This window comes from Perca flavescens, chromosome 16 (genome assembly GCF_004354835.1).
Source record: "Perca flavescens isolate YP-PL-M2 chromosome 16, PFLA_1.0, whole genome shotgun sequence".
Classification (NCBI taxonomy): domain Eukaryota; kingdom Metazoa; phylum Chordata; class Actinopteri; order Perciformes; family Percidae; genus Perca; species Perca flavescens.
The window spans coordinates 32999528-33023271 of record NC_041346.1 but is presented as its reverse complement, the minus strand read 5'-3'; the positions used below and the strand labels follow the sequence as shown (position 1 = coordinate 33023271).

The window sequence follows — 23744 nt, the reverse complement described above, 5'->3', positions numbered from 1 at the left end:
TTAGAAAGCATCATAGCACAGAGACGGCACTGGTGAAAATTACTAACGACCTTTTAACTGCTGCAGACAAAGGACTTGTCTCCATTCTTGTTTTACTAGATCTTAGTGCTGCTTTTGACACTATTGACCATTCAATCCTGTTACAGAGATTGGAACACTTGGTTGGCATTAAAGGAATCGCACTAAGCTGGTTTAAGTCCTACTTCTCTGATCGATCTCAATTTGTTAATGTTAATGATAAATCCTCCAAGTACGCTAAAGTTAGCCATGGGGTTCCTCAAGGCTCAGTGCTTGGACCAATTCTATTCTCCTTATATATGCTTCCTCTAGGCAATATTATTAGGAAACACTCAATTAACTTTCACTGTTATGCGGATGACACCCAATTATACTTGTCAATCAAACCAGACGAAACCAGTCAGCTAGCTAAATTTCAAGCGTGCATTAAAGATATAAAATCCTGGATGACCTATAATTTTCTGATGTTAAACCCTAACAAAACTGAAGTTATTGTACTGGGACCTAAACACCTCAGAACTTCATTATCTAAAGATATAGCTACTCTGGATAGTATTGTCCTGGCCTCCAGCACTACTGTCAGAAATTTAGGAGTTATTTTTGATCAGGATATATCCTTTAATGCCAATCTAAAACAAACCTCAAGAACAGCCTTTTTTCATCTTCGTAACATTGCCAAAATTAGGCTAACAGCCAATCAACACTCATCAAGCTCACAGCAGCTGACCTGCAGCAGCCTGGAGCAGAAGGGTCTCACTCTCCGCTGGAGTTGGTGCTCTAAACTCACAAGTTAACGCTGCAGGACTTTCACAAGTTAAAAACATTAGGGCTGCTCACTCTTAGTCAATTAGTCAACTAAGAGGTCGTTTTGGTCGATCTCTTTAGTCCATTAGTCATGTTGGATGCTTTTTTTCATGCTGAATGACTTATTTCCAAGAAACGAATGAGCACATCTCTGGTAAACACAAGAATTAAAGTGGTGCTGTGAGAAAGCAGACACAGCTCGGCCCTCTGAGTGCCTCCTCCACCTGTCTCATACTCTGGTCTGGGCCTTTAGGGTTGTGCGCTTGCGAGACTCACAATGACTTATAAAGATACATAACAGTTACAAGTGTTTGCACTATACAGGATTTACCCTATCATACTTTATCGACAGGAATAGATATAATAGGTCAAACAGCAAACAGCCAGCCAAAAATAGTTATGCATTTGTTTTATGCAAAACAGCATTAGGCTGTTTTTGAGATTTCACATGAACAACGGTTAAAGTTAATCAGGCTACCGAAGAATACCAGAATAACTCCGTTCAATTAGGCCTTAGCGATGCACCCCAAGCTTCCATCCTTAACAAACAGCCATGTATATGGGCTCTTCCAGTCTCTCCACTGCTGGCTGTTCACATTTAACGGGAGAGAGGAGCAAGAGGGGTTAGGATGGTTACATAAAACTGAAATTGCACATCAAAATGACACATTGTCAATATTTTTAGAGACCCCCCAAAATTTCAAAAATAACGTTTTGAGGGGAGCCCATGTATTATTAAGGGGAGCCGAGCTCCCCCGTAGTTTACACCTCGCAAACACACACAACAGATGAGATTAAACACTGCTTTAAACAGGAAATGGATCTGAAAAGTGAGGCCAAAATATAACACAGAACACAGACATTTAAAACCAGCTATGAAACAGATATAAAGATTAGAGATGCAACGATTAGTCGATCGATAGAAAATCATCGCCAACTAATTAGATAATCAATGAATTGTTGGAGTAATTGTTCATGTAAATGTCAGAAAAAGCGTTTTCAGCCTTAATAAGGAGAATTCTGATCGATTTCAACACCATATATAGCACCCAGGAGGCCGAAACAGGGCAGGTTTTAAACGTGCTTTTAGCCTCTTAACAAAACCTGTTTCAGTCTCCTGGGAGCTAACGCTAGCAGGAGGATAACACGGTGTAGGCAACACAGATTTTCGTTTTTCTCACTACTGACAGCATTCTGTGACCACAAACAACAGAGCTACGTGTTGAAATCGACCAGAATTCTCCTTTAATATGGAGGTTTCAGCTCTTTTTATATTAAACTGTATATCTTTGGGGTTTTGGACAAAACAAGATATTTAAAGACAGTTACTGTTCAGTAATATACTCCAAGTACATCAGCCTTATTGTACTCTAGTGATGCCTGCAGTAAAACCCATCACCATGGTGGCACACGTCAGCCTATAGGAGTAACCTGTTAGGTACATTTTGCATAAAGTTCTGCAATGCAACGTGTAACCTGCTGACAGTTTCATGCTCATGTGTTCTTTTTGACCATGTATGGAGATGTTTCACTTGCAGGTTTTTAGAAACCGCCCCCCAGATGGAGGATAAAAGGATGCTGAGGCAGAGTCGTCTTTCAGAGACATCTTGGACATCGTGTTGAAGACACGGCTCCTCTTTTTTACAGAGAAGTTCTGTTCTTTTCTTTTGATTGCTTTTATTTCAGCCTCGTAGACGCTTTTCATTTAATCATTTTCATTCTTTTTAATCGTTTGTAACCATTTAACCTTTTTAATTGAATAAACCAAGTAGACTGCTGCAGCTTTTTTTTTTTTGTTGTTTGGACATCCTGCATCTTTGCACCTGAGGTTTCTCCATCAACACTCAGGTAAGGACCTTTACACATGTCTAACTGGTCTATAAATTGTGAGAAGATAATCTTTCTCTCAAAAATAGTTTAGTAGTTTTATGGAGTTATGTGGAGGATTTTCCTGATGGTCAGTGAATGTGGCGGTGTAACTGTTGCTGTAATTGTGTGTTTTATGGAGTTATGTGGAGGATTTTCCTGATGGTCAGTGAATGTGGCGGTGTAACTTGCTGTAATTGTGTGTTTTAGGGAGTTATGTGGAGGATTCTCCTGATGGTCAGTGAATGTGGTGGTGTAACTGTTGCTGTAATTGTGTGTTTTAGGGAGTTATGTGGAGGATTCTCCTGATGGTCAGTCTGCTCTGCTGGAGCGCTGACGGACAACATGTGACCTGCAAAAACGATAAGGATCAACCAGTGGACTGGTGAGACAACACTCAAAAACTACAGCTTGACGATATTTTTTCTGACCTTTATATAGAACAACTGATTAGTAGATTCATGGCAAAATGGAAAATACTAAATCCATAATGAATATAATCTTAATTGCAGCCGTAGTCTGTTGATTATTTTCAGTTATCAATTAGTCTAAAAATGATCAGAAAATTGACGCAAGGTGAGGACTTCAGATCTCTTGTTTTGTCTGAGCAACAGTTCAATTCCCAAAGAAAATTGAATTAAACATCATGTAAGACAAATAAAATCTTCACATTACAGAAGCTGACAGGTCCAGTTTGGCCCACAGCTGTAGAGATGAATGGATTAGTCCTCAACTATTATATTATGGCCAACTATTCTGATAATCCATGCATCAGTTTGAGTCATTTTTGATGATAAAACAGGTCAACTTGTGTGATGTCAGCGTGTTAATGTGAATATGTTCTAGTTTCTTCTACATGTTTTTATTCTTCTTTGAGTTGTGGACAAAACAAGACATTTGAGGACGTCATCTTGGACTTTTTGGGAAACACTGATCCATATTTAAGAGACAAAACAACTCATCCATTCATCCTGAGAATAATCCACACTTTAATTGACTCGTTAGTAGGGGTGGGGGAAAAAATCAATACAGCATAGTATCGCAATATTTTTCGTGGCAATACTGTATCGATACACAGACGCCAAGTATCGATCTTTTATGATATATGTGTTGGTCAGTTTGACTGCTTGACAATCACATTTTGCACCAATAAAACTGAAATGAGATGAACAAACAGAGAAATGTATATTTTTAGATACAACAGATGTTGACAAAATTGTCCTTTCGGGACATCATTTGAAATTGGGAAAAATCTGAAGTTGGAAAAAAGGTAACACATTGCAATATATCGCAGAATATTGCAATATCTTTAAAATCACAATAATATCGTATCGTGACATAAGTATCGGGATGATATCGTATCGTGAGGCCTCTGGTGATTCCCATCCCTACTCGTTAGTTGCAGCTCTACAACACTCAAGTCCTTTTCATTTATATAATCTAAATTTACAGGACTCTTATTTAGCTTATTAATGATAGACAGACAGTACTTCACCAACGCTACAGCGCGTTACACAAGACAAGTTACAACACCACAGAAAAGCTAACTGTAGGAGCAACTTTTAGTTAGGGTTCCTCTCTGCACATTGATGTTTCTCTTCTCTACTCATCATCAGGTACATCATCTACAAGGCACCCAAACTGGTGGATATCAACACTACGGGTTTGGAATATATTTACATCGATTCAAAAGGGAAGAAGATGGAGACCTCGACAGATCACAATAAGTCCATCGACGATCCTAACGGTGTCCTGGCAAACACCCTGCGGCCCATTTTTACCACATCACCAATGGTGAGAATCATGTTTAAACTGCAACTCTGTTTCTATTTTGATAAAAATGAAACTATGCCTCAAACTGATGGATAGATAGTATGGTCTGTACTCATTATAAAGCATCAACTATCTTTCCTCAAATACCTCAATGTGCTCTGTTGAAACTGTTGAACACACCACAGATGAGTAAATAAGAATTGAACAATTAATCTGCAGCGGTAGATTTGGTACCTTGCTGTTCTCTCTTTAGATTGGCTTCGTACATCCCAATAATTAAAACATTATAATGTTTATTCTCTTCATTATAGCCAAAACACTTTGGATTCATCTCCTACAGCGATAAAACTCCAACCGCAAATGTTGCCGCTCAGTTTGGCCACAGTAAAGGTGAGTAGAGGAAGCATCACTCTCACAGGAAACATCTCTCTGAACCTCCATCAGGTTTTCATCACGGAGGACAGAGGCTATGGAGGACCTCCAGGGTCTTGGAAATTGAAATAGAGCATTTCTTTATTTAATATTTAATTGTACATTAAAACAGGAATTATTAAATTGGTTTTCAAATCCATTATTTAATAGAGGAAGTATGGAACGAGTTTCAAAGTTAAACTTTAAAACAGTAAATAAATACATCATTTAAAAATACATTAATGAATTACTAAATAAAAAAGCATTTCAAAAGGACTTAAAAAATAGCAATTTTCAAGTTTTTAAAAAGGCAATTGAAAGCAAAATTCCTTTCCCCATTTTCTTGCTATTTTTCTTTATCCAATTTGAAATCTGATTTGAAATGTAATTTCCCCTTTCATTTAGGCTTTCCCTAAACCTTTTACAACCTTTTGCCACATGTATTTCATGACTTTGTGGTGATGTCTGAAGGTCTACCATGGACTCTGTAACTTGGTTACCTTGTTTCAAGCCATTCTAGCGCGGCATAGAAAGCCTGCAGGAAGACTCGGCTCGATTTGTGCCAGTTCTCATTAATATTCAACAAGCTAAGCTGTGTGAATCTGATTGGCTAACAGCTAGCCAATGAGAGCCTGGCTATCAACATCCTTTACCCAGCGCAACTGGGTGAGCTCATGAATAGTAATGAGCTCAGGCAGTATGATGTCAGACTGACCAGCTCTTGTGATTGGTCTGATTTCTCTGCTTATTTCTGGTCAGTGGCTAGAGCTGACAGAGGAGGTAGCAGTTCATTTTCACATTCACCACATAACACAAACACATATGGACCGGACACATTTAAAAAAATACAAGGAAAAGGCCCGGTGCTGGTTGGAAAGACAATGCAAATTAAAGCTGCAAGCAGCGATGAACGGGCCCTCGCACTTTGCGCACGTCGGGGTAAATTTCAACTACATCGAAGGATTTTCATCAGGGCATAATGTTGCCAGTAGGTGGCGCTATGACTATAACTCATGATTGAATTATAGATTCCCTCAGGCCTGGTCTCTAACTGAGCATCACAATTTTGGAGCGGATTAGACAATGTACACTGGAATTACAAACTACCTGTTTTGGTCGGTATATGGTAGTTTGACACCTAGCCACGCCCACACCGATGGGCGCCCACACCGATTGTACTGAGAGTTAGGGTACCCTGTCGGTGCTCGGGCACCAATAAGTAAGTGTGTGTGTGTGTGTGTATATATATAATATCTCATCAATGATCTGTGACTCCTCCAGCTTCTGTCTTTGAATCATTTGAATGAGATCTGTGTTTACATCAGATCATAGTGATGCATTCAAGTGAACTAAATCTGTTTGAAAGATAATAGACTGAGCTCTGTCGCTGCTCTGATTGTTTGTCAGAGCAGCGACAGAGCTCAGTCTATTATCTGTTAGTTTGAAATATTAAGTCAGGAAATCACATATTAGGACTTTGAACAATCATCAGCCAATAGTTGTGTGTCTATCTGGTGATGTTTCAGGAGTTGTGATGATGGATAAACACCAGAGAGGAGTCTGGCTCTCACACAGCCAACCAGAGTTCCCTTTCAAAAGAGATCAAAATAACTTCTGGCCTAAAACCAGAAGTCTAGCGAAAGAAACAGCATATGCTCAGACGTTTATCTGTGTAACATTCAACTACAACCAGTTCCAACACATAGGTAATGTTCTCAGTCAAATATTCATATTTATAGTCTTAGTGGTTGATTTGAAAATTATGTTAATGTTGTCTCATTGTATGTTTGAAGGTGAACACCTGCTGGACATCAATGCTTTCACATTTGATCAAGATAATAGTCCAGACTACTTCCATGTTAACATTAAGAAACTTAAATCGACTGGAAATAACATCAGGGACCCAAGAGTAAATGAAGTCAGAATCCAGAACCTGACATCAGCAGCAGGAACACGGTTTCGTAGCATTGCTAAACAACAGTATAAAGGTGAGATATCTGCATGATGGTTTGAATCAGATTACCTAACTTAGTAAATAGGAAGTTACAAAGAAAAGAGACATTTGTACTGTGGAAATCAAATGTTATGTGAACTGGTTGAGAGAAGCTTCTACAGTTTAACATCAGCGGCGGGTGGTGAAGTACATTTATCATAGCGTATTATGGGCCACAGAAGTGAAGAAGATTACACAAACTGACAATTCTACCGTTTGTTTTTCAGGATATTCTGGAAAGGGATTTCGTGACCCAGACAAATATGGTAACAAATTATTATTCTCTTTTACTAAAAGTGTTTTAAACTCAACATTTTCAACAAAAAGAGACATTTTGACTGTGGAAATGAGTGAAGCTTGTACTGTAGTTTAACATCAGTATGTTTATCTTAATGATTGATTACAACCTGAGACTGGTTAGAACTGGTTACATTTAAATGTGTGTAGCTGCTGAAGATCACTGACTTCTAGGGGTGGGGGGAAAAATCGATACAGCATAGTATCGCGATATTTTTCGTGGCAATACTGTATCGATACACAGACGCCAAGTATCGATCTTTTATGATATATGTGTTGGTCAGTCTGTCTGCTTGACAATCCCCATTTTGCAGCAATACAATTGAAGTGAGATGAACAAACAGAGAAATGTATCTTTTTAGATAAAACAAATGTTGACAAAATTGTCCTTTGGGGACATCATTTGAAACTGGAAAAAAGGTAATAAATTGCAATATGTCGCAGAATATTGCAATATGTTTAAAATCGCAATAATATTGTATCGTGACATAAGTATTGTGATGATATCGTATCGTGAAGCCTCTGGTGATTCCCACCCCTACTGACTTCATGCTTAAAAACCTCCTAAATGTTCTTTATTTATTAAAGAACATTGCTATATATATTATCTATTAAAAGAGACTCTGTGTGTTCATATAACATTAGAAAGGTTTTTAGTCTAAATAACTGTCTGTGAATGTCAGGAGAACCTGCCTCACATGTGAAGAAGATTACACACACGGATAATTCTACTGTTTGTTGTTGTTTTGCTGTAGAGTGGATGAAGAAAAAAGACCCAAATAGATTTGGTAAGAAAATGTTATGTTGTTTATTTTTACTTTATATTCTTCTGTGTAATATCAATAACAGTATTGAACTGTCAGGATGTAGACAGTTTCTGTAAAATGACTCGTGTTGTTCTTGCAGAAGGAGATCTTTACGTCGCTATTGCAAACGAATACAAGACTAATCTGAGTGTCCAGATCTGGCCCTGCAAGCAAGACGAGCCATACTGCGTACTAAATCAACATCAAGTGATCAATATTAAATCTGTAAAAACTGATCTGGGTATGTGGGGGGCTAATGTTGATCATTCCAAGTGGTGTGTAGCTGAAGATAATAATAATCATCTGATCTGTATCGGTGATGTAAACAGAGCAGTCACCCAATACGAAAGGCCGGGGGGCGCGCTGTGCTTTAACAACAAAGAGGCCAGTGAACTATTTAAAGGTCTTATTGATAAAACTGAGGATTGCCCAATTTCAACCACTACCGGTGGCTCAAACCCTCCCGTGCGGTTCACAAGCCTCTGCCAATATGCAAACTAAAACCTGGCCCTTCACAAGCGGCCTCTGACTCTGAACCTTCACTGTGACAGTGACTCTGATTAATCATCGATAGGATAAATACTCCTCTCCTCGCCGTCTACAAGTCCTGGTTTTTTTCTGGTGTTTGGGTCCGAGTGTGCTTCGGTTTTTCACTTTCAAATTATTATAAATTGACACATATTTCTGAATCCATAGTTCAATACAAAAGAGGGTGGACAGAAATATAAATTACTTCTAAATAGATTTTTTATTATTATAATCGCTACCAATCCAAGTCAATGTTGATGTAATAAGTTAGTAGTTTGAATGTTTCTAACTTAAGTCAGAGTTTATGTGTTTAACATTTTAAGGGTTGCCCTAGCTGAAATAGGTCTAACGTAGTCATGAGTTACAACTTCAATCTTACAGCTCGCCCTCAGTAGATGGAAAGTCCTCCGTAAAATAGCGGTTGTCATGGCGCGTCGTTTTGTCAGGTAAACAGGAAGATGAGGAGGAGCGAGCAGCTGTTTTGAGTTCACCGGGACAGATTCCACTCATAAAATATCTTTAATAATTGTGATTAATACTCTGGCTTCTGTTTTCCAGGAGCTGAGACACGTTACTGTCCTGCTGGCAGCAGACTCCTTAGATCACCTTCTGATTTACAGCTCCTCCTTTACAACAGTTAGCCAGTGTAGCTATCATTATGATTGTTATGACGTTAAAAGTTCATCTGCCCAACAATAATATAGTTACGCTATATTTCCCCATGTTGTAGCTGTGTTTAGCTGTAGGTTAATGTCGTATATTATCACCTATTCATAACCCTTTGTCCTAGTTTATGTAACATTACAATTCTGTTTGGTGTTTAACGTCACAAACGTTAGCTAGATTTGCGTCGGCATCACCCACCCCCCGTTAGACTGGTTCACATCTTACCTCTCTATTTGAGTTAGTGTGGAGTTCACGCCAAAGTGACTTAGATGAACCTTACGTCTCCGTGGTGCAACCAAAACATCAACGCAACTTTACTTTCAAACTAACTAGTTGCAACGTATTGTTTAGTCTTAGATTTTAGTCACACACAGCTGCTGCAGCAGGCTGCTGATATCTCAACATATTTAGACAAGGTGAAGGTCCTGGGACATTAGCTTCAGCAAAGTCCAAACAGAAATCTATTTAAGAAGGTGGAGAAACTGATGTTAAGAGGTATCAGGATGAGGAAGGTGGGGGGAATAGTTTAAGTTTGATCTGAGTGACTCTGGGTGGATATTTGGGTTTTATGTAACAGCGTTGGGATAGTTGTTTGAGTAGTTTGCTAAATATTGATCGAGTGATAAATATTGATTGAGTTATGAAGGACAGCATGTTACGGTCCAGTTAGTTTCACCGGTCAGTTAACTGCTGACGGAGCGTTAGAGCATCACTGCTGTTGCTATGGTTACCTGCAGTTTGTTTAAAATACCTTGGGACCAGCCAATCACAGACCAGTGTTTGCTGTGACGACTGTAAAATGATCTGAAATGTCTGTCAGATTATATAAATAAAGTGTGATTAACATTTTGAAGAATTTCTTTTAAAGAATAAAATAATCACTTCCAGGTTCTCTCCAGGGTTCATTATTATGATTTAAATCAGTTTTCATTTGAATGATCCAACATAAATTAATACATTTATAAGTGATTTTTCTTATACCTTGACAGTTTCGACTGCTGACTCTGCAGTCATCTTCAGAAGTATCACAAGACGCTTGACGTATGACAAAAAACTTTAAGCCTGTCCTATAAGAAAAATCACTTTACAGCCTACAGATAGTAGGCTAAATGAACTTGTTTGGATTACAGGTTAATACAATTCAGAATGGATATAATATGAAACTAGAAGATCGGAAGAATCCACTGGTACCAAATTGGGTCATGCCAGCTTTTATAGATTAGATTCTACTTTATTGTCATTGTGCAGAGTACAAGTACAAAGACAACAAAATGCCGTTATTAGGAAGGGGGATAAATAACGCTCCAAAGTTCGGTTACATTTTGGCGGGGCATGGCCATTTTAAAGGGTCCCGGGAAGGAAATGTCACTGAATACTCCCTGAATGTAGAGTCTGGAGAGTTCAACTTTATCGTGTTGACAGCTGTAGTGTGTTCATGTTCAGTCAAAAGTACATTAATTTAACTGCTAAGGGGCAATTTTTAATGTAAACATTGATACTTTTAATAATGCAGCAGGTTAGAGGGAACCTTGTAGAAATATCTTAGTTTTGCAACTGAAATACGACATTGAATGGGAATTGAATCTGGAGTTCAGCGGTGATATCCTGCCATAGTAATTAATCTCAAAGTCATACAGGTAAAAGCATTAAAACTACTGCTATGCTATAATGATAGTTACTAATTAGTAGGGGTGTCACCTCTTTGAGGGGCACCACGACTTTCTCTATGCAGGAGAGACCCTGTAAACATGGGCTATAGGAGGCGCTACAGGGTCCCAGACTGCAGAAAGAACAAATGTATAAATACTCATTTGTTCCTCTGTCAATATCTCAGCTGAATCACACTTTCATCTATATATTTATATATTTAAAGACCACTCTTGCAGGGCAGGGAACCCCCTCATACTAATTAATTATCTATTTATGTTTTTATTTTTTGATGCCTATATGTTTTTAGCTTTTTGTCTTTAGGTTGTTGTGTTGTAATTGGTGGAGCTTGTATTGCAAGACAAATTTCCGTGTCTACGGACAATAAAGTGCCATTTATCTATCTATCTATCTATCTATCTATCTATCTCTATCACCAAACTGTATCCGGTTCACAATGTTAGCGTTGTATTTGAAACGGTTTGACAATAGGACATGGTGAACTACTGTGGGTCCTATTAGAGGGTGGAATAATCAACCTTAGTTGTTGTACGGTTTGGAGGACTTCTTGCACTTGTTAGCAGAGTCAAATGTTAAATGTGGTGCTTTTTGTTTTAAACTTTTAACAGGTTTGACTAATAACTTGAACAATTATCTGAGAGGAAATGAGTCTGTTCCACATTAAATCCTGGCTGATGCAGATGTCTTTGATGACTTATCTCTAATAAAATTAGAATGGTGAAAATTTAATTTTCTTTGAATTGACTGATGTTTTTGCTGAATTAATAAACATACAGTATGTTTATTAGTTACAGAAGATTTTTCTCTATTCAGCAGGTAGTCTGAAAGAGACTTATGGAAAGTAAAGAATATGTGATTATCTGCTGTTAACCTTCATGTTGTCTTCAGTCGGCAACTTTTTGTTTTTCTGAGTCAAAATTTTAAATGAAAAACCTTTATCAACATGTTGGTCGTCTTTTTTCGACACTTTTGTGGCGTTCCCCAATGTTTTTGTCATTTTTTTCAACGTTTTTTTGACTTTTCTGAGCCTTTTGAAGTTTTTTCCCCCAAATTTTTAAAGCTTTTTTTTTTTTTTTTTTTACAATTGTCACTTTTTCAAACATTTTTGTCACTTTAACATTTGTCACTTTTTTGACGTTCTTTTATCAATTGTTTTTTTCTTCAAATGCTATAAAATTGTAGCCTGACATTGTCATACTCAGTTTCTAGTCAGAATGTGAACTTCCCGACCCCAAATCTTGTGGGCGGGGCTAAGTTCGGCTGGCATCCAGGATAATAAAATTGACTAAAACACCCAAATTCAAATGAAAGTAGTGAACTGATTATTTATTTAACTTGTGAAGAGCGTTGTAGTGAACCATCCACGTTATTTTTTGGACAAGTTGTTTGAAAGAAAACCCAAATTTCTGATGTAGAAACTTTTTGAAAATGGGTCAAATCTGACCGAAGGACAACAGGAGGGTTAAACCCTGAAGGGGCCACTAGATGGAGCCAGCACTACCTGACTGAAGAGGAGAGGACTGATGTTTGATTAGACGTTTAACAGACCTCTGATTATACTGACAGTATGACACAAAACACATGTTGAAGGATCCCTAAAATGTCAGAAAAAAGTTCCTTATTGATCATAGAAAAAGAAAACAAAAGCGACAAAAACATCAGTCCTCAACAAAAGTCCCCCCAAAAAGTCGGAAAAGCATAAAAAAATACACTCTGAAAAAGTAGCAAAAACGTAGAAAAAAGTGACAAAAACTCGGCGGGCCAAAATGTATTGTGGACCTAAATTGATATGCAGGCCGGATCAAAATATGCTAGTGAGTGGCCAGATCTGACACATGATCTAAATAGTGAGAGATTAATTTAATGGTTGAGAACTATTCCATTAATCATTGCAGCTCTACTGTAAACACAGTTTGTTGTCAGGATCCTGAAGGATCAACTCTTCCAGTGATCTGAAGATAATATCTCTGGGTGAAAGCAGACCACCTATCCAGTATTTAAAGTAAACCCCTTTACATGAGTGCAAGCCATAATGTTATCTCAGAAAATGTATTTTTGGTTCATTTTATCTGTTATGCTTTAGATTTAGATTCATTAATTTGCCATAGTTCTTTGTGTACTTACATACATAAAGAAAATGTGCAACAGGAAAAGACAACAATCATACAAACGTACTAACTACAGACTAAAATATAAGAATACAAGCAATACAGCCAAATTCTTTTAAAGGTCCAGTATGTAAGATGTAGTGGCATCTAGTGGTCAGGTTGCAGATGCAACCAACTGAATACTCATCCTCTCAAAACTCAGAAGGCCTCTCTAAGCCAGTGTTGAGTTATGTTCAGGGTTAGAAGCATCAGTGCTTTTCAACAGTGAACATTCAAAGCTTTTGGTGGCAAGGCAACATTTAACTAATTTCACAGAAAACGAGAGAAAGAAAATAGACAAAGCGAGAGACGAAGAAAGAGTAGACTGTTCTATTATTTACATTTACCCACTTAGTCATTATATCCACATTACTGATGATTATTTATCAAAAAGCTCATTGTGTAAATATTTTGTGAAAGCACCAATAGTCAACACTACAATATCGTTGCAGTATCGATATCGAGGTATTTGGTCAAAAATATCGCGATATTGGAATTTCTCCATATCGCCCAGCCCTAGTGGACATTTAGCTAGCAGCTTAATCCCAACAACACACCATAGTAAATTTCAGCCTGCATGCACGTTTACATTTTTTTTTTATGTTAGGATCCAGCCCTAAAAATGTGTAGTTTAAGTAACCGTCTATTTGCAGTCTGATTGCTGTGGGAAAGAAGCTGTTTAACAGCAGAGTAATCCTCCATGTGATACTTCTGTCTTTTCCCGGACTGAATGAGTGCTAAGATGCCATGAGAGGGATGAGTGGCCTCCTTAGTGATGCCGTCTGCTCTACGCACGCAGCGCTCAGGGTGGATGTGCTGAAGACGCGGCAGCAAGGCACCAAACCTAAAAATCGCTTTGTTGTTTTTGGTATTTTTAAGACTATAACCACTGCTTTAATCAACACTGATTCACAAGATATTATCATGGTTTTCATTTCTTTATCAGTCCTTCCAGAAAAATGCGAATTTTTTTTTGGGATTGTCACGTTTTCTTAAAAAATGTGATGTAATATGCTATATGATATTTATGCAATTTGATGCAATGAAATTGCGGGAACTTGCAAAAACTGCGGTTTGATGAAAAAGAGAAAAAAAAGTGATCCCCTGTAGTCTGTAGGAGAGGATGTGTAGGCCGGTACGTCTCTTCAGCACCACAATACTTTATTTTACAACGGTTTGACACAGATTTGGCCTTTAACAAATATTGCGGATACTGCACTAGTCCATGTTGCGATTTTGATAAAATTGCGATTAATTGTTCAGCCCTATGTATCAGTGTTTTATTTTACTGATAACAAAACAGAGCTTGGCAAAAACTTTAGTTACAGTGCTCCAACTTCATGGAATTGAGTTGCAAAATCAGCTAAAACTTCAGGTTTTTATTTCACATACTGAATTCAAGTCCTATCTAAATCAAATATTTCAACATATCTGCGCTTGTTTTTAAAATGTGATTTTCTGTATTTATTTATTAATGCTAACAGACAGGGATGGGCTGTCTGTTAAAGTTTATCCTCTATGTACTGCCTTCTTGGCCAGGGCTCATTTGTAAAAGAGATTGTAATCTCAATGTGATTCTTTTCCCTGGTAAAATAAAAGATAAAAGGTAAAATAAAAAATAAAAAAGTTAATTAACAATAAAGTGCACTACTTTGGCTCCTCTACGGCTCTGTAAGCTGTCTGCAACACCTGCAAACAAACTGATAACACCTTAAAAGTTCAAGAAGCTACTTGTGTTTTTATTTATACTTCTTTCTTTGTTTAAATTTTCAGTTTCATTAAATTATTTCTTAAAGCATTAAAATAAACTTTTGTGTTGGAGTTTGAAACATTCCCAAATGTTAATTTTTTACTAAAAGATTTAAATTTTTACTATTAATGCATATCAGTTCCAAATATTAGTTGTCGGTTTCATTAACTACTAATAATCATATCGGCACTGGCCCGGTCAACCCCTATTACAGAGCATGGTCAGGTATGGGATGCCATAAGGTATGGAAATATCTCAAAACATTTCATTCAAAGCCTGCTTGTCAGGTAAAGACTGCCATGAAGGTTATGGAGAGAAATGGAAACCAGTCTCTCCATGCAAGCACAGAGAATATTGTCTGATCTATATAAGTATGAGCTCTTACCCTCTGGCAGAAGATATATGTACCCCAATGTAAACTTCACCTTTATTTAAACTAGGCCTAATGTGGACCTACCTAACTTTAAACTTTAAATAATGTTGCTTGAGCCTGCAGGGGTTGTACAATATCATTATGATCTGATGCAAAGGGTTGTGTAATAGGTTGATCTTATCACAGTTGGTGAAAGATGTGCAATACGTGTGATGTGAAAGAGGAACTAGAAAGCAGAAGGTAAAAATGTCAGAACAGAGGAACTACAAAGCTGAAGCTGAAATTATTATTAATTTAACACTTAGAATTGTAACAAATCCCCCAACAAACACACGTAACAGGACATTAAAGACTGCTTTGAAAAGCAGGGACCAAATAGAACTGAGAAATGAACAATATGGCTGCAGGGGATATGCAATATCTTTCAAATCTGATGCAAAGGGTTGTGTAATAGGTTGCTTTTATCACTCTTCGTGAAAGATGTGCAATATCTTTATAATCTGATGTAAAGGGTTGCGTAATAGGTTGCTATTATCACTGTTGTGCAATATATGTAAATTATTAATTTATTTATACTGTTTATTGATCCCCAGTGGGGAAATTACAATTTACACTTTGTTGAAATCACTACACACAGGCCTGAAATACACACATGCTCAGGACCTATTCATGCACAAATGGAGAGATGTCCGAGTGAGTGGGCTGCCAGTGCTGGACCAGCACCCTGAGCGGTTGGGGGGTACGGTGCCTTGCTCAAGAGCACCTGGCAGTGCCCAGGAGGTGACTATGATCAGGCTGTGTCTTAGTACACTACATGTCCCTATGCTAATATGTTGATTATTGTAACCACTATGTCAGCTGTATGATTAAGACAACATGTCAAGTGTTAATTGTGCACCATTTGAGTCCAAGGCAAATATCCCTATGGGGACAATAACGTATGCTATCGGCTGCAAAGTGGTCTCCACCAAATGTAAAAATAATCACGTTATCTGTTTGAGCTTAAATTTGCAAACTTAATTTAACATAAGTGTTCTGCCTTTTAACAACAAAAACTATTTCCTAGAGTGTACCAATTATAAGAAAACTATTTCTCAGATGTGAGATGTAATCAAGCGGTGGGTTATATTTGCCGGTTGTTGTAGGACTTACTGAATATAAGTACATTTAGCATGGAGTTCTGCTGAAGTGCAATGCAACGTTAAATCTACTGACAGTTAAGAGATATTTGCAAGTCATGCTCCTGTGTTCTTTTTGACCATGTATGGAGATGTTTCACTTGCAGGTTTTTAGAAACCACCCCCCAGATGGAGGATAAAAGGATGCTGAGGATGCGGCAGAGTCGTCTTTCAGAGACGTCTTGGACATCGTGTTGAAGACCGAGATCAACACGGTTCCTCTTTTTTTAGAAAGAAGTTCTTTTCTGCTCTTTTGATTGCTTTTATTTCAGTATTTCAGCCTCGTAGCAGCTTTTTCACTTTAACCATTTAACCTTTTTCAATAAATAAAACCAAATAAGACCGCTGCGGTTTTTGGACATCCTGCATCTTTGCTCCTGAGGTCTCTCCATCAACACTCAGGTAAGGCAGAATGAAATCCCCACCTCGGTTACCTATTCACTGCATTAACCCTCTGAGGTCTGAGGGCATTTTCACACATCTTCTTAAATTTACCTTTTTAACATATTTGCATATAACTTAGCTTTCTGTGCAGCAGACGCCCAAATCTCTCCCAGAGCAACGTGTGAAGAGATAATTTGGCACTTTTGCACAACCACTTGCTATTCATTACTTTAAAACCTTTTGTAATAGTGATCATAAAACCGGTTGATGTGAACTTGAAGCCCAGTGAATGTGGCGGTGTAACTGTTGCTGTAATTGTGTGTTTTAGGGAGTTATGTGGAGGATTCTCCTGATGGTCAGTGAATGTGGTGGTGTAACTGTTGCTGTAATTGTGTGTTTTAGGGAGTTATGTGGAGGATTCTCCTGATGGTCAGTGAATGTGGCGGTGTAACTGTTGCTGTAATTGTGTGTTTTAGGGAGTTATGTGGAGGATTCTCCTGATGGTCAGTGAATGTGGTGGTGTAACTGTTGCTGTAATTGTGTGTTTTAGGGAGTTATGTGGAGGATTCTCCTGATGGTCAGTCTGCTCTGCTGGAGCGCTGATGGACAAGTGAAATGCAGAGACAACAACAACGGAGAAGTGGACTGGTGAGACAACACTCAAAAACTACAACGATTGATGATACTTTTTCACGTTTTTCTGAACTTTTTATAGTCTAATATAACTGATTTGTAGATTTATGGAAAAATGGAAAAGACTAAATCCATAATGAATATAATCTTAATTGCAGCCGTAGTCTGTCGATTATTTTCACAGTTAATCACTTAGTCTAAAAATGATCAGAAAATAGTGAAAAACGACTTCCCCCACGATGCAAAGTGATGACTTCAGATCTCTTGTTTTGTCTGAGCAACAGTTCAAACCTCAAAGAAAATTAATTAAACATCATGTTGGAGAAAAAAATCTTCACATTACAGAAGCTGACAGATCCAGTTTGGTCCACAGCTGCAGAGATGAATGGATTAGTCCTCAACTATTATATATTATGGCCAACTATTCTGATAGTCCATTAATCAGTTCATTGTTATGATAAAACAAGTAAACTTGTGTGATGTCAGCTTGTTAAATGTGAATATTGTTCTAGTGTCTTCTCTCCTCTGGGACAGGACACTGAAGATCTTTGAGTTGTGGACAAAACAAGACATTTGGGGACATCCTCTTGGGCTTTTCGGGAAACACTGATCCACATTTTAGAGACCAAACAACTCATCCATTCATCCTGAGAATAATCCAAACATTAATTGACTCGTTAGTTGCAGCGTAAATTCACAGATTAAAAACTGGCCTCAAGAGGTTTTACAATCTTTAGACAGACAGTACTGCACCAATGCTACAGTGTGTTACACAAGACAAGTTACAACACCAGAGAAGAGCTAACTGTATGAGCAACGTTTAGTTAGGGCAGTGTTTCCCACACATAGACTAACGTGTGGTGGTGCGCCTCACTATCAACACCGGCCGCCGCACATTGCGTTTCTCTATAAAAATAATTTTTTTAAACGCTATTTAAAACACGTTCACCTGCATTTCCTCTCCCTGCTCTCCTCCGTCTCTCTGTCACTTGCGTCTCGCTCACATAGGCCACACACACACACACACACACACACACACACACACACACACACACACACACACACACACACACACAGCTCCTCCCACCGTGCACACAGTATCTGTCTCCATAAGGAGAGAAGACAGCTGGCGAAATTCACAAGTTCATGAAAGGTTGGTTATCTATTTCATGAACACCTTTACACAATCACACGGTGGTGATGGCGCAGTGGGTATGACACATGCCTTTGGTGTGGGAGATCTGGTTTTTATGCTCTGGTAAAATATTTATTTTCCATCTTTTCTTTAATAGAAAATGTTTCATTTTGCACAGAACACAGACATTTTTTTTGAACAGATAATCGACTGCTATAAAATAGAACTATATAAATTAATCCTGGTGTGGGAAATTCACACACATCTAAAGTGCAATGTTAGAACCATTTGCTTCTTTTCACATCCAATATCACACTAAAGAAATGTGATATATTTAGCAAACTAAACTTCTGTATGAAAACAGGTAATGGCAATAAAATAAGTGAGTGCCGTTTCATGTTCCAGTTTCTCAGCCTCAGAGGGGAGAGAGAGTAGCTGACCATTCGCCTGAGAGCAGTAGAGCAGAGCCGTGTATAATTACAACTTCATGACATTTTCATAAACAGCTGATTGAGCGGCAGTGAGTTGAGATGCGCCGCTGCTACATGCATATATAGGAAAACCCTGCACGTGCACGTGTGGTGCTGATGTTACGCGATGTAAACCATGCAGCGCCAGAGGAGAATTTGACCGGCATAAAATCGCCATGTGTCAGACTGACCGGCAGGTCGCTGGTCATGGCCGATGACGTGAAAAATCGGCCAATTCCGGTCACCGGCCGGTCAATCGGTGCATTTCTAATAATTATACCTCTTAAGTTTGTTCTGTAATCGGCAGTTGGTATGAACAGAGCCAAAAGTTTAAGTCCGATGGATTCCATAGTTACATGTTTTCGATCGGCACAAATTTCCCACATTTTGACAAACCGTGATGTATGAAGAGTGAAAACTGTAGGGGAGAGAGCTAATAGTTTGGAAAGATTTCACAGAATCACACTGTAGCTTCACCCTCTGGAAGACAGTATATTCCATGGGTCAAACATGTCCATTTAATGATGATTATACCTCTTAAGTTTGTTCTGTAATTCAAAAACCATGGGTCCAAACGGCTAAAATATTATCATCACAATAGTGTGCCGACGGCTGCTATTGCATCACATCGGCACACTGAATTAGATGTTTACTGCTGATGAGTCTCTGTCCTCTCTGCACATTGATGTTTCTCTTCTCTACTCATCATCAGGTACATAATCTACAAGGCACCCAAACTGAATAACATCGGAACTACGGGTTTGGAATATCTTTACACTGATTCAAATGGGAAGACGGAGACCTCTAAAAGTCACAATAAGCTCATCGACAATCCTAACGGTGTCCTGGCAAACACCCTGCGGCCCATTTTCAAACCAACCACATCAATGGTGAGAATCATGTTTAAACTGCAGCTCTGTTTCTATTTTGATAAAAATGAAACCATGACTCAAACTGATCGATAGATATTATGGTCTGTCTCTGATTATAAAGCACCAACTATCTTTCATCAAAAAGATCTCAATGTGCTCTGTTGAAACACCACAGATGAGTAAATAAGTAATTGAACAATGAATCTGCAGCTGTAGATTTGGTACCTTGCTGTTCTCTCTTTAGATTGGTAGCGTAAATCCCAATAATTAAAACATCATAATGTTTCTTCTCTTCGTTCTGCATCATTTATAGCAAAAAGACTTTGGATTCATCACCTACAGCGACCAACCTCCAGGAAAAACAGTTCCGCAGAAGTTTGGTCACAGTAAAGGTGAGTAGAGAAAGCATCACAGGAAACATCTCTCTGAACCTCCATCAGGTTTTCATCCCAGAGGACAGAGGCTGATCAGTGTGAATACATCTGTAGCCAAACAACATCTGTCTCTGAGCTCAAGCAACAGAACTCAGTCTTTTATCTGTTCATTTAAAATATTAAAACACAGTCAGGAAATCACATATTAGGACTTTAAACAATCATCAGCCAATAGTTCTCTGTCTATCTGTTGATGTTTCAGGAGTTGTGATGATGGAAAAAGTCAAGACAGGAGTCTGGCTCTTACACAGCACACCACAGTTCCCTTTCAAAAGAGATAATAATTTCTGGCCATCCAACGGAGCAGCAAAAGCTCAGACGTTTATCTGTGTAACATTCAAGTACAACGAATTCAAAAAGATTGGTAATGTTCTCAATTAAATATTCATATTTATGGTCTTAGTGGTTGATTTCAATATAATTTTAATGTTGTCTTGTTGTACTATTTGAAGGTGGACACCTGCTGGACATCGCAGCTTTCCCATTTGATCATCAAATTCCAGCTGACTTCCATAAAGAGCTTATAGATGTTACAGAGAAGAAAAATCCACCGGGAGAGGGAATGCAGGACCTGAGATCAGCAGCAGGAGGAGTGTTTCGTAGCTTTGCTAAACACAACATTGAAAGTAAGATATCTTCATGATGCTTTGAGTCACATTACCTAACTTAGTAAAGACAAAGTTACAAAAAAAAGAGACATTTTTACTGTGGGAATCAGATGTTATGTGAACTGGTTGAAAGAAGTTTGTACTGTAGTTTAACATCAGTCTGTTTATCTTAATGATTCATTAAAGCCTGGGACTTGTTAGAACTGGTTAAATAAAAGTCAAAATTTAAATGTGTGTAACTGCTGAAGATCACTGACTTCATGCTTCAATAGTCTTCAGAAAGGAAAGCTCCCAAATGTTCTTATTAAAGAGACTTTGTGTGTTCATATAACATTAGAAAGGTGTTTAGTCTAAATAACGTCAGGAAAACCTGCCTCAGATGTAAAGACGATTACACACACTGACTATTCTCCTGTTGTTTTGTTGTTTTTCTGTAGACAGTATAAAGGACACCGACCCAAAAAGATTTGGTAAGAAAATGTTATTCTTCTCAGTCATTTTATTTGTTCTTTCTTTATATTCTTCTGTATAATATCAATAACAGCATTGAGCTGTCAGGATGTGAACAGTGTCTGTAACATGACTCATGTGTTGTTGTTCTTGCAGAAGGAGATCTTTACCTCGCTATTGCAGAGGAATACCAGACTGGTGTGAAAGTCCAGACCTGGGGCTGCCAGCGTAAACGTGAATATTCCTACTGCGGACAACGTAATGTGTTCAATATTCCATCTGTAAAAGTTGATCTGGGTAACGGGGAGGTTAAGTGGAAGGCTAGTAACGATCATTCCAAGTGGTGTGTAGCTGAAAATAATAATAATCATTTGATCTGTATCGCTGATGTAAACAGAGCAATCACCCAATACAGAAGGCCGGGGGGTGGACTGTGCTTTAAACTCAAAGAGGCCAGTAATCTATTTAAAGGTCTAATTGATGATACTGACCCTTGCTCCCGTAAGCGTCCCCGTGACCCTGACTGTGACCCTGATGATGATTTATAGGATGAATAAGCTTCAACTTTCAAGTCCATTTTTTTGGTGTTTGGGTCAAATTATTACAAATTGATATTTCTGAATCCATAGTTTAAAACAAACATGGGTGGACAGAAATATAAATGATTTAACAAATTCTAATTGTTAGAGCTCCATTGTGTAATTTTTTGAGTTGATTCTTAGCAAAACCACTTTGTTCTTTCACAAATATGTACTCATTCATGTGTAATTACTTCCAGCAACTAATCAAAGTATTCTCGTAAGTGTAGAATCTGACATTCAGAATCGTTCAGTCGCTCGAATGACAGCCGCCATGTTGCGCCTCCATCTTTAAAATACATTAGCCAAAGAGGGACATACCTCCGCCTTACGCCCTCTTACACTCAGTGGCACCACGACGAATACCAGGGGGAGATTACTCGCCAGGGAAGTTAAAAAGAGAATTAAAATGACAACGTGACAGGCAAAGCAACAAGACCAAAGTTAATATTGGAGCGGCTGGAATAGCTGCGTGTAAACGACGGAGATACTAAGAGATCATTTCAGGTTCAGCCATGTAGGAGTTAAAACGTGCTCGGAGTGGGAGGGGCTAGAAAGTAATATTCAGTTGGTTGTCATATACTGTACAAGGTCCGCTAGATGGGAGAAATTCTTACACAATGTAGCTTTAACAATTGTCACCATTAACAAAACTAAAAACATATTTACCAGATGAAGAACCAGGGAGACTTTGGGATGCGACTACAAAAGATCATTCCAAGTGGTGTGTAGCTGAAGCTAAGACTAATGATTGGATCTGTATCGCTGATGTAAACTCAGAACTCAACCAATACCAAAGGCCGGGGGGCACACTGTGCTTTATACATCAACAGGCAAGTGAACTATTTAAAAAAGGTGTTATTGATTAAACTGAGGATTGCCCAAGTCTTACTGCTACTGGTGGCTCTCTAGCACTTCAAAAGTCTCTGCCTCTTAGCAAACTAAACCTGGCTCTTCACAAGCGGCCTCGGACTCGGACCCTGACTGTGACGATGACTCGGATCAATGATCGATAGGATAAATACGCCTCTCCTTGCCGTCTACAAGTCCTGTTTTGAGTGTGCTTCGGTTTTTCACTTTCAAATTATTATTAATTGACATATATTTTTGAATCCAGAGTTAAATACAAACGAGGGTGGACAGAAATATAAATAACTGAATGATTACATCATCCTGAATAATTAACCAATCTTCATTTGGGTTATTACACTCTTAAGCACGGCTCGACATTAAGGCTTGTCCGGGACAAGTGGATTTTTTGTATTGCAAGTGGAAGAGAAATTTACTTGTCCCACTGGACAAGTTAAAACTCAAACAAACTAAAATGCCATGTTAGTTCACGTCATGTGCCACTCATTACGTCTATGTTACCGATTTGAAACGATAATTTCTTTCCCCGCAATCCCGGTCAGCGGACCGCTAACGTTAGACCCAGCCGGCTAACGTTAGACCCAGCCGGCTAACGTTAGACCCAGCCCGCTAACGTTAGACCCAGCCCGCTAACGTTAGACCCAGCCGGCTAACGTTAGACCCAGCCCGCTAACGTTAGACCCAGCCGGCTAACGTTAGACCCAGCCCGCTAACGTTAGACCCAGCCGGCTAACGTTAGACCCAGCCCGCTAACGTTAGACCCAGCCCGCTAACGTTAGACCCAGCCCGCTAACGTTAGACCCAGCCCGCTAACGTTAGACCCAGCCCGCTGTTCAGCTCGTTCTCTGTAAGCAATGCAGCATGAAAGCACGGTGAACCTGCCGGTGTTAGTTAGCTAACGTTAGCTTGCTAACTCTGCCTTAACGTTACCTCCTCGCCACATCATTGACAGAAAAGGAGAGACCCGGTGCTAACCGAATTGCACCGTGGTGCCACTGAAATGCCTGCGCTTCTGGAGAGGAACATATGACA

The 23744-nt window shown here is 38.7% G+C and overlaps 3 protein-coding genes across 4 annotated transcripts in view; 1 reads left to right on the top strand and 2 right to left on the bottom strand.

Annotated features, from left to right (window-relative positions):
- LOC114570782 (uncharacterized) overlaps window positions 1–23744 on the bottom strand; it is a 645073-nt gene that overhangs the window by 72220 nt on the left and 549109 nt on the right. The window lies entirely within an intron of this gene.
- lmbrd2b (LMBR1 domain containing 2b) overlaps window positions 1–23744 on the bottom strand; it is a 50305-nt gene that overhangs the window by 22866 nt on the left and 3695 nt on the right. The window lies entirely within an intron of this gene.
- On the top strand, window positions 16466–21986 carry LOC114570795 (deoxyribonuclease-2-beta-like). Its single transcript, XM_028601364.1, has 8 exons — window positions 16466–16680; window positions 17213–17310; window positions 19613–19790; window positions 20086–20164; window positions 20409–20570; window positions 20659–20832; window positions 21252–21284; window positions 21421–21986. Exons 2-8 carry the CDS (start codon window positions 17219–17221, stop codon window positions 21810–21812), a joined length of 1110 nt encoding a protein of 369 aa, XP_028457165.1. The 5' UTR covers window positions 16466–16680; window positions 17213–17218; the 3' UTR covers window positions 21813–21986.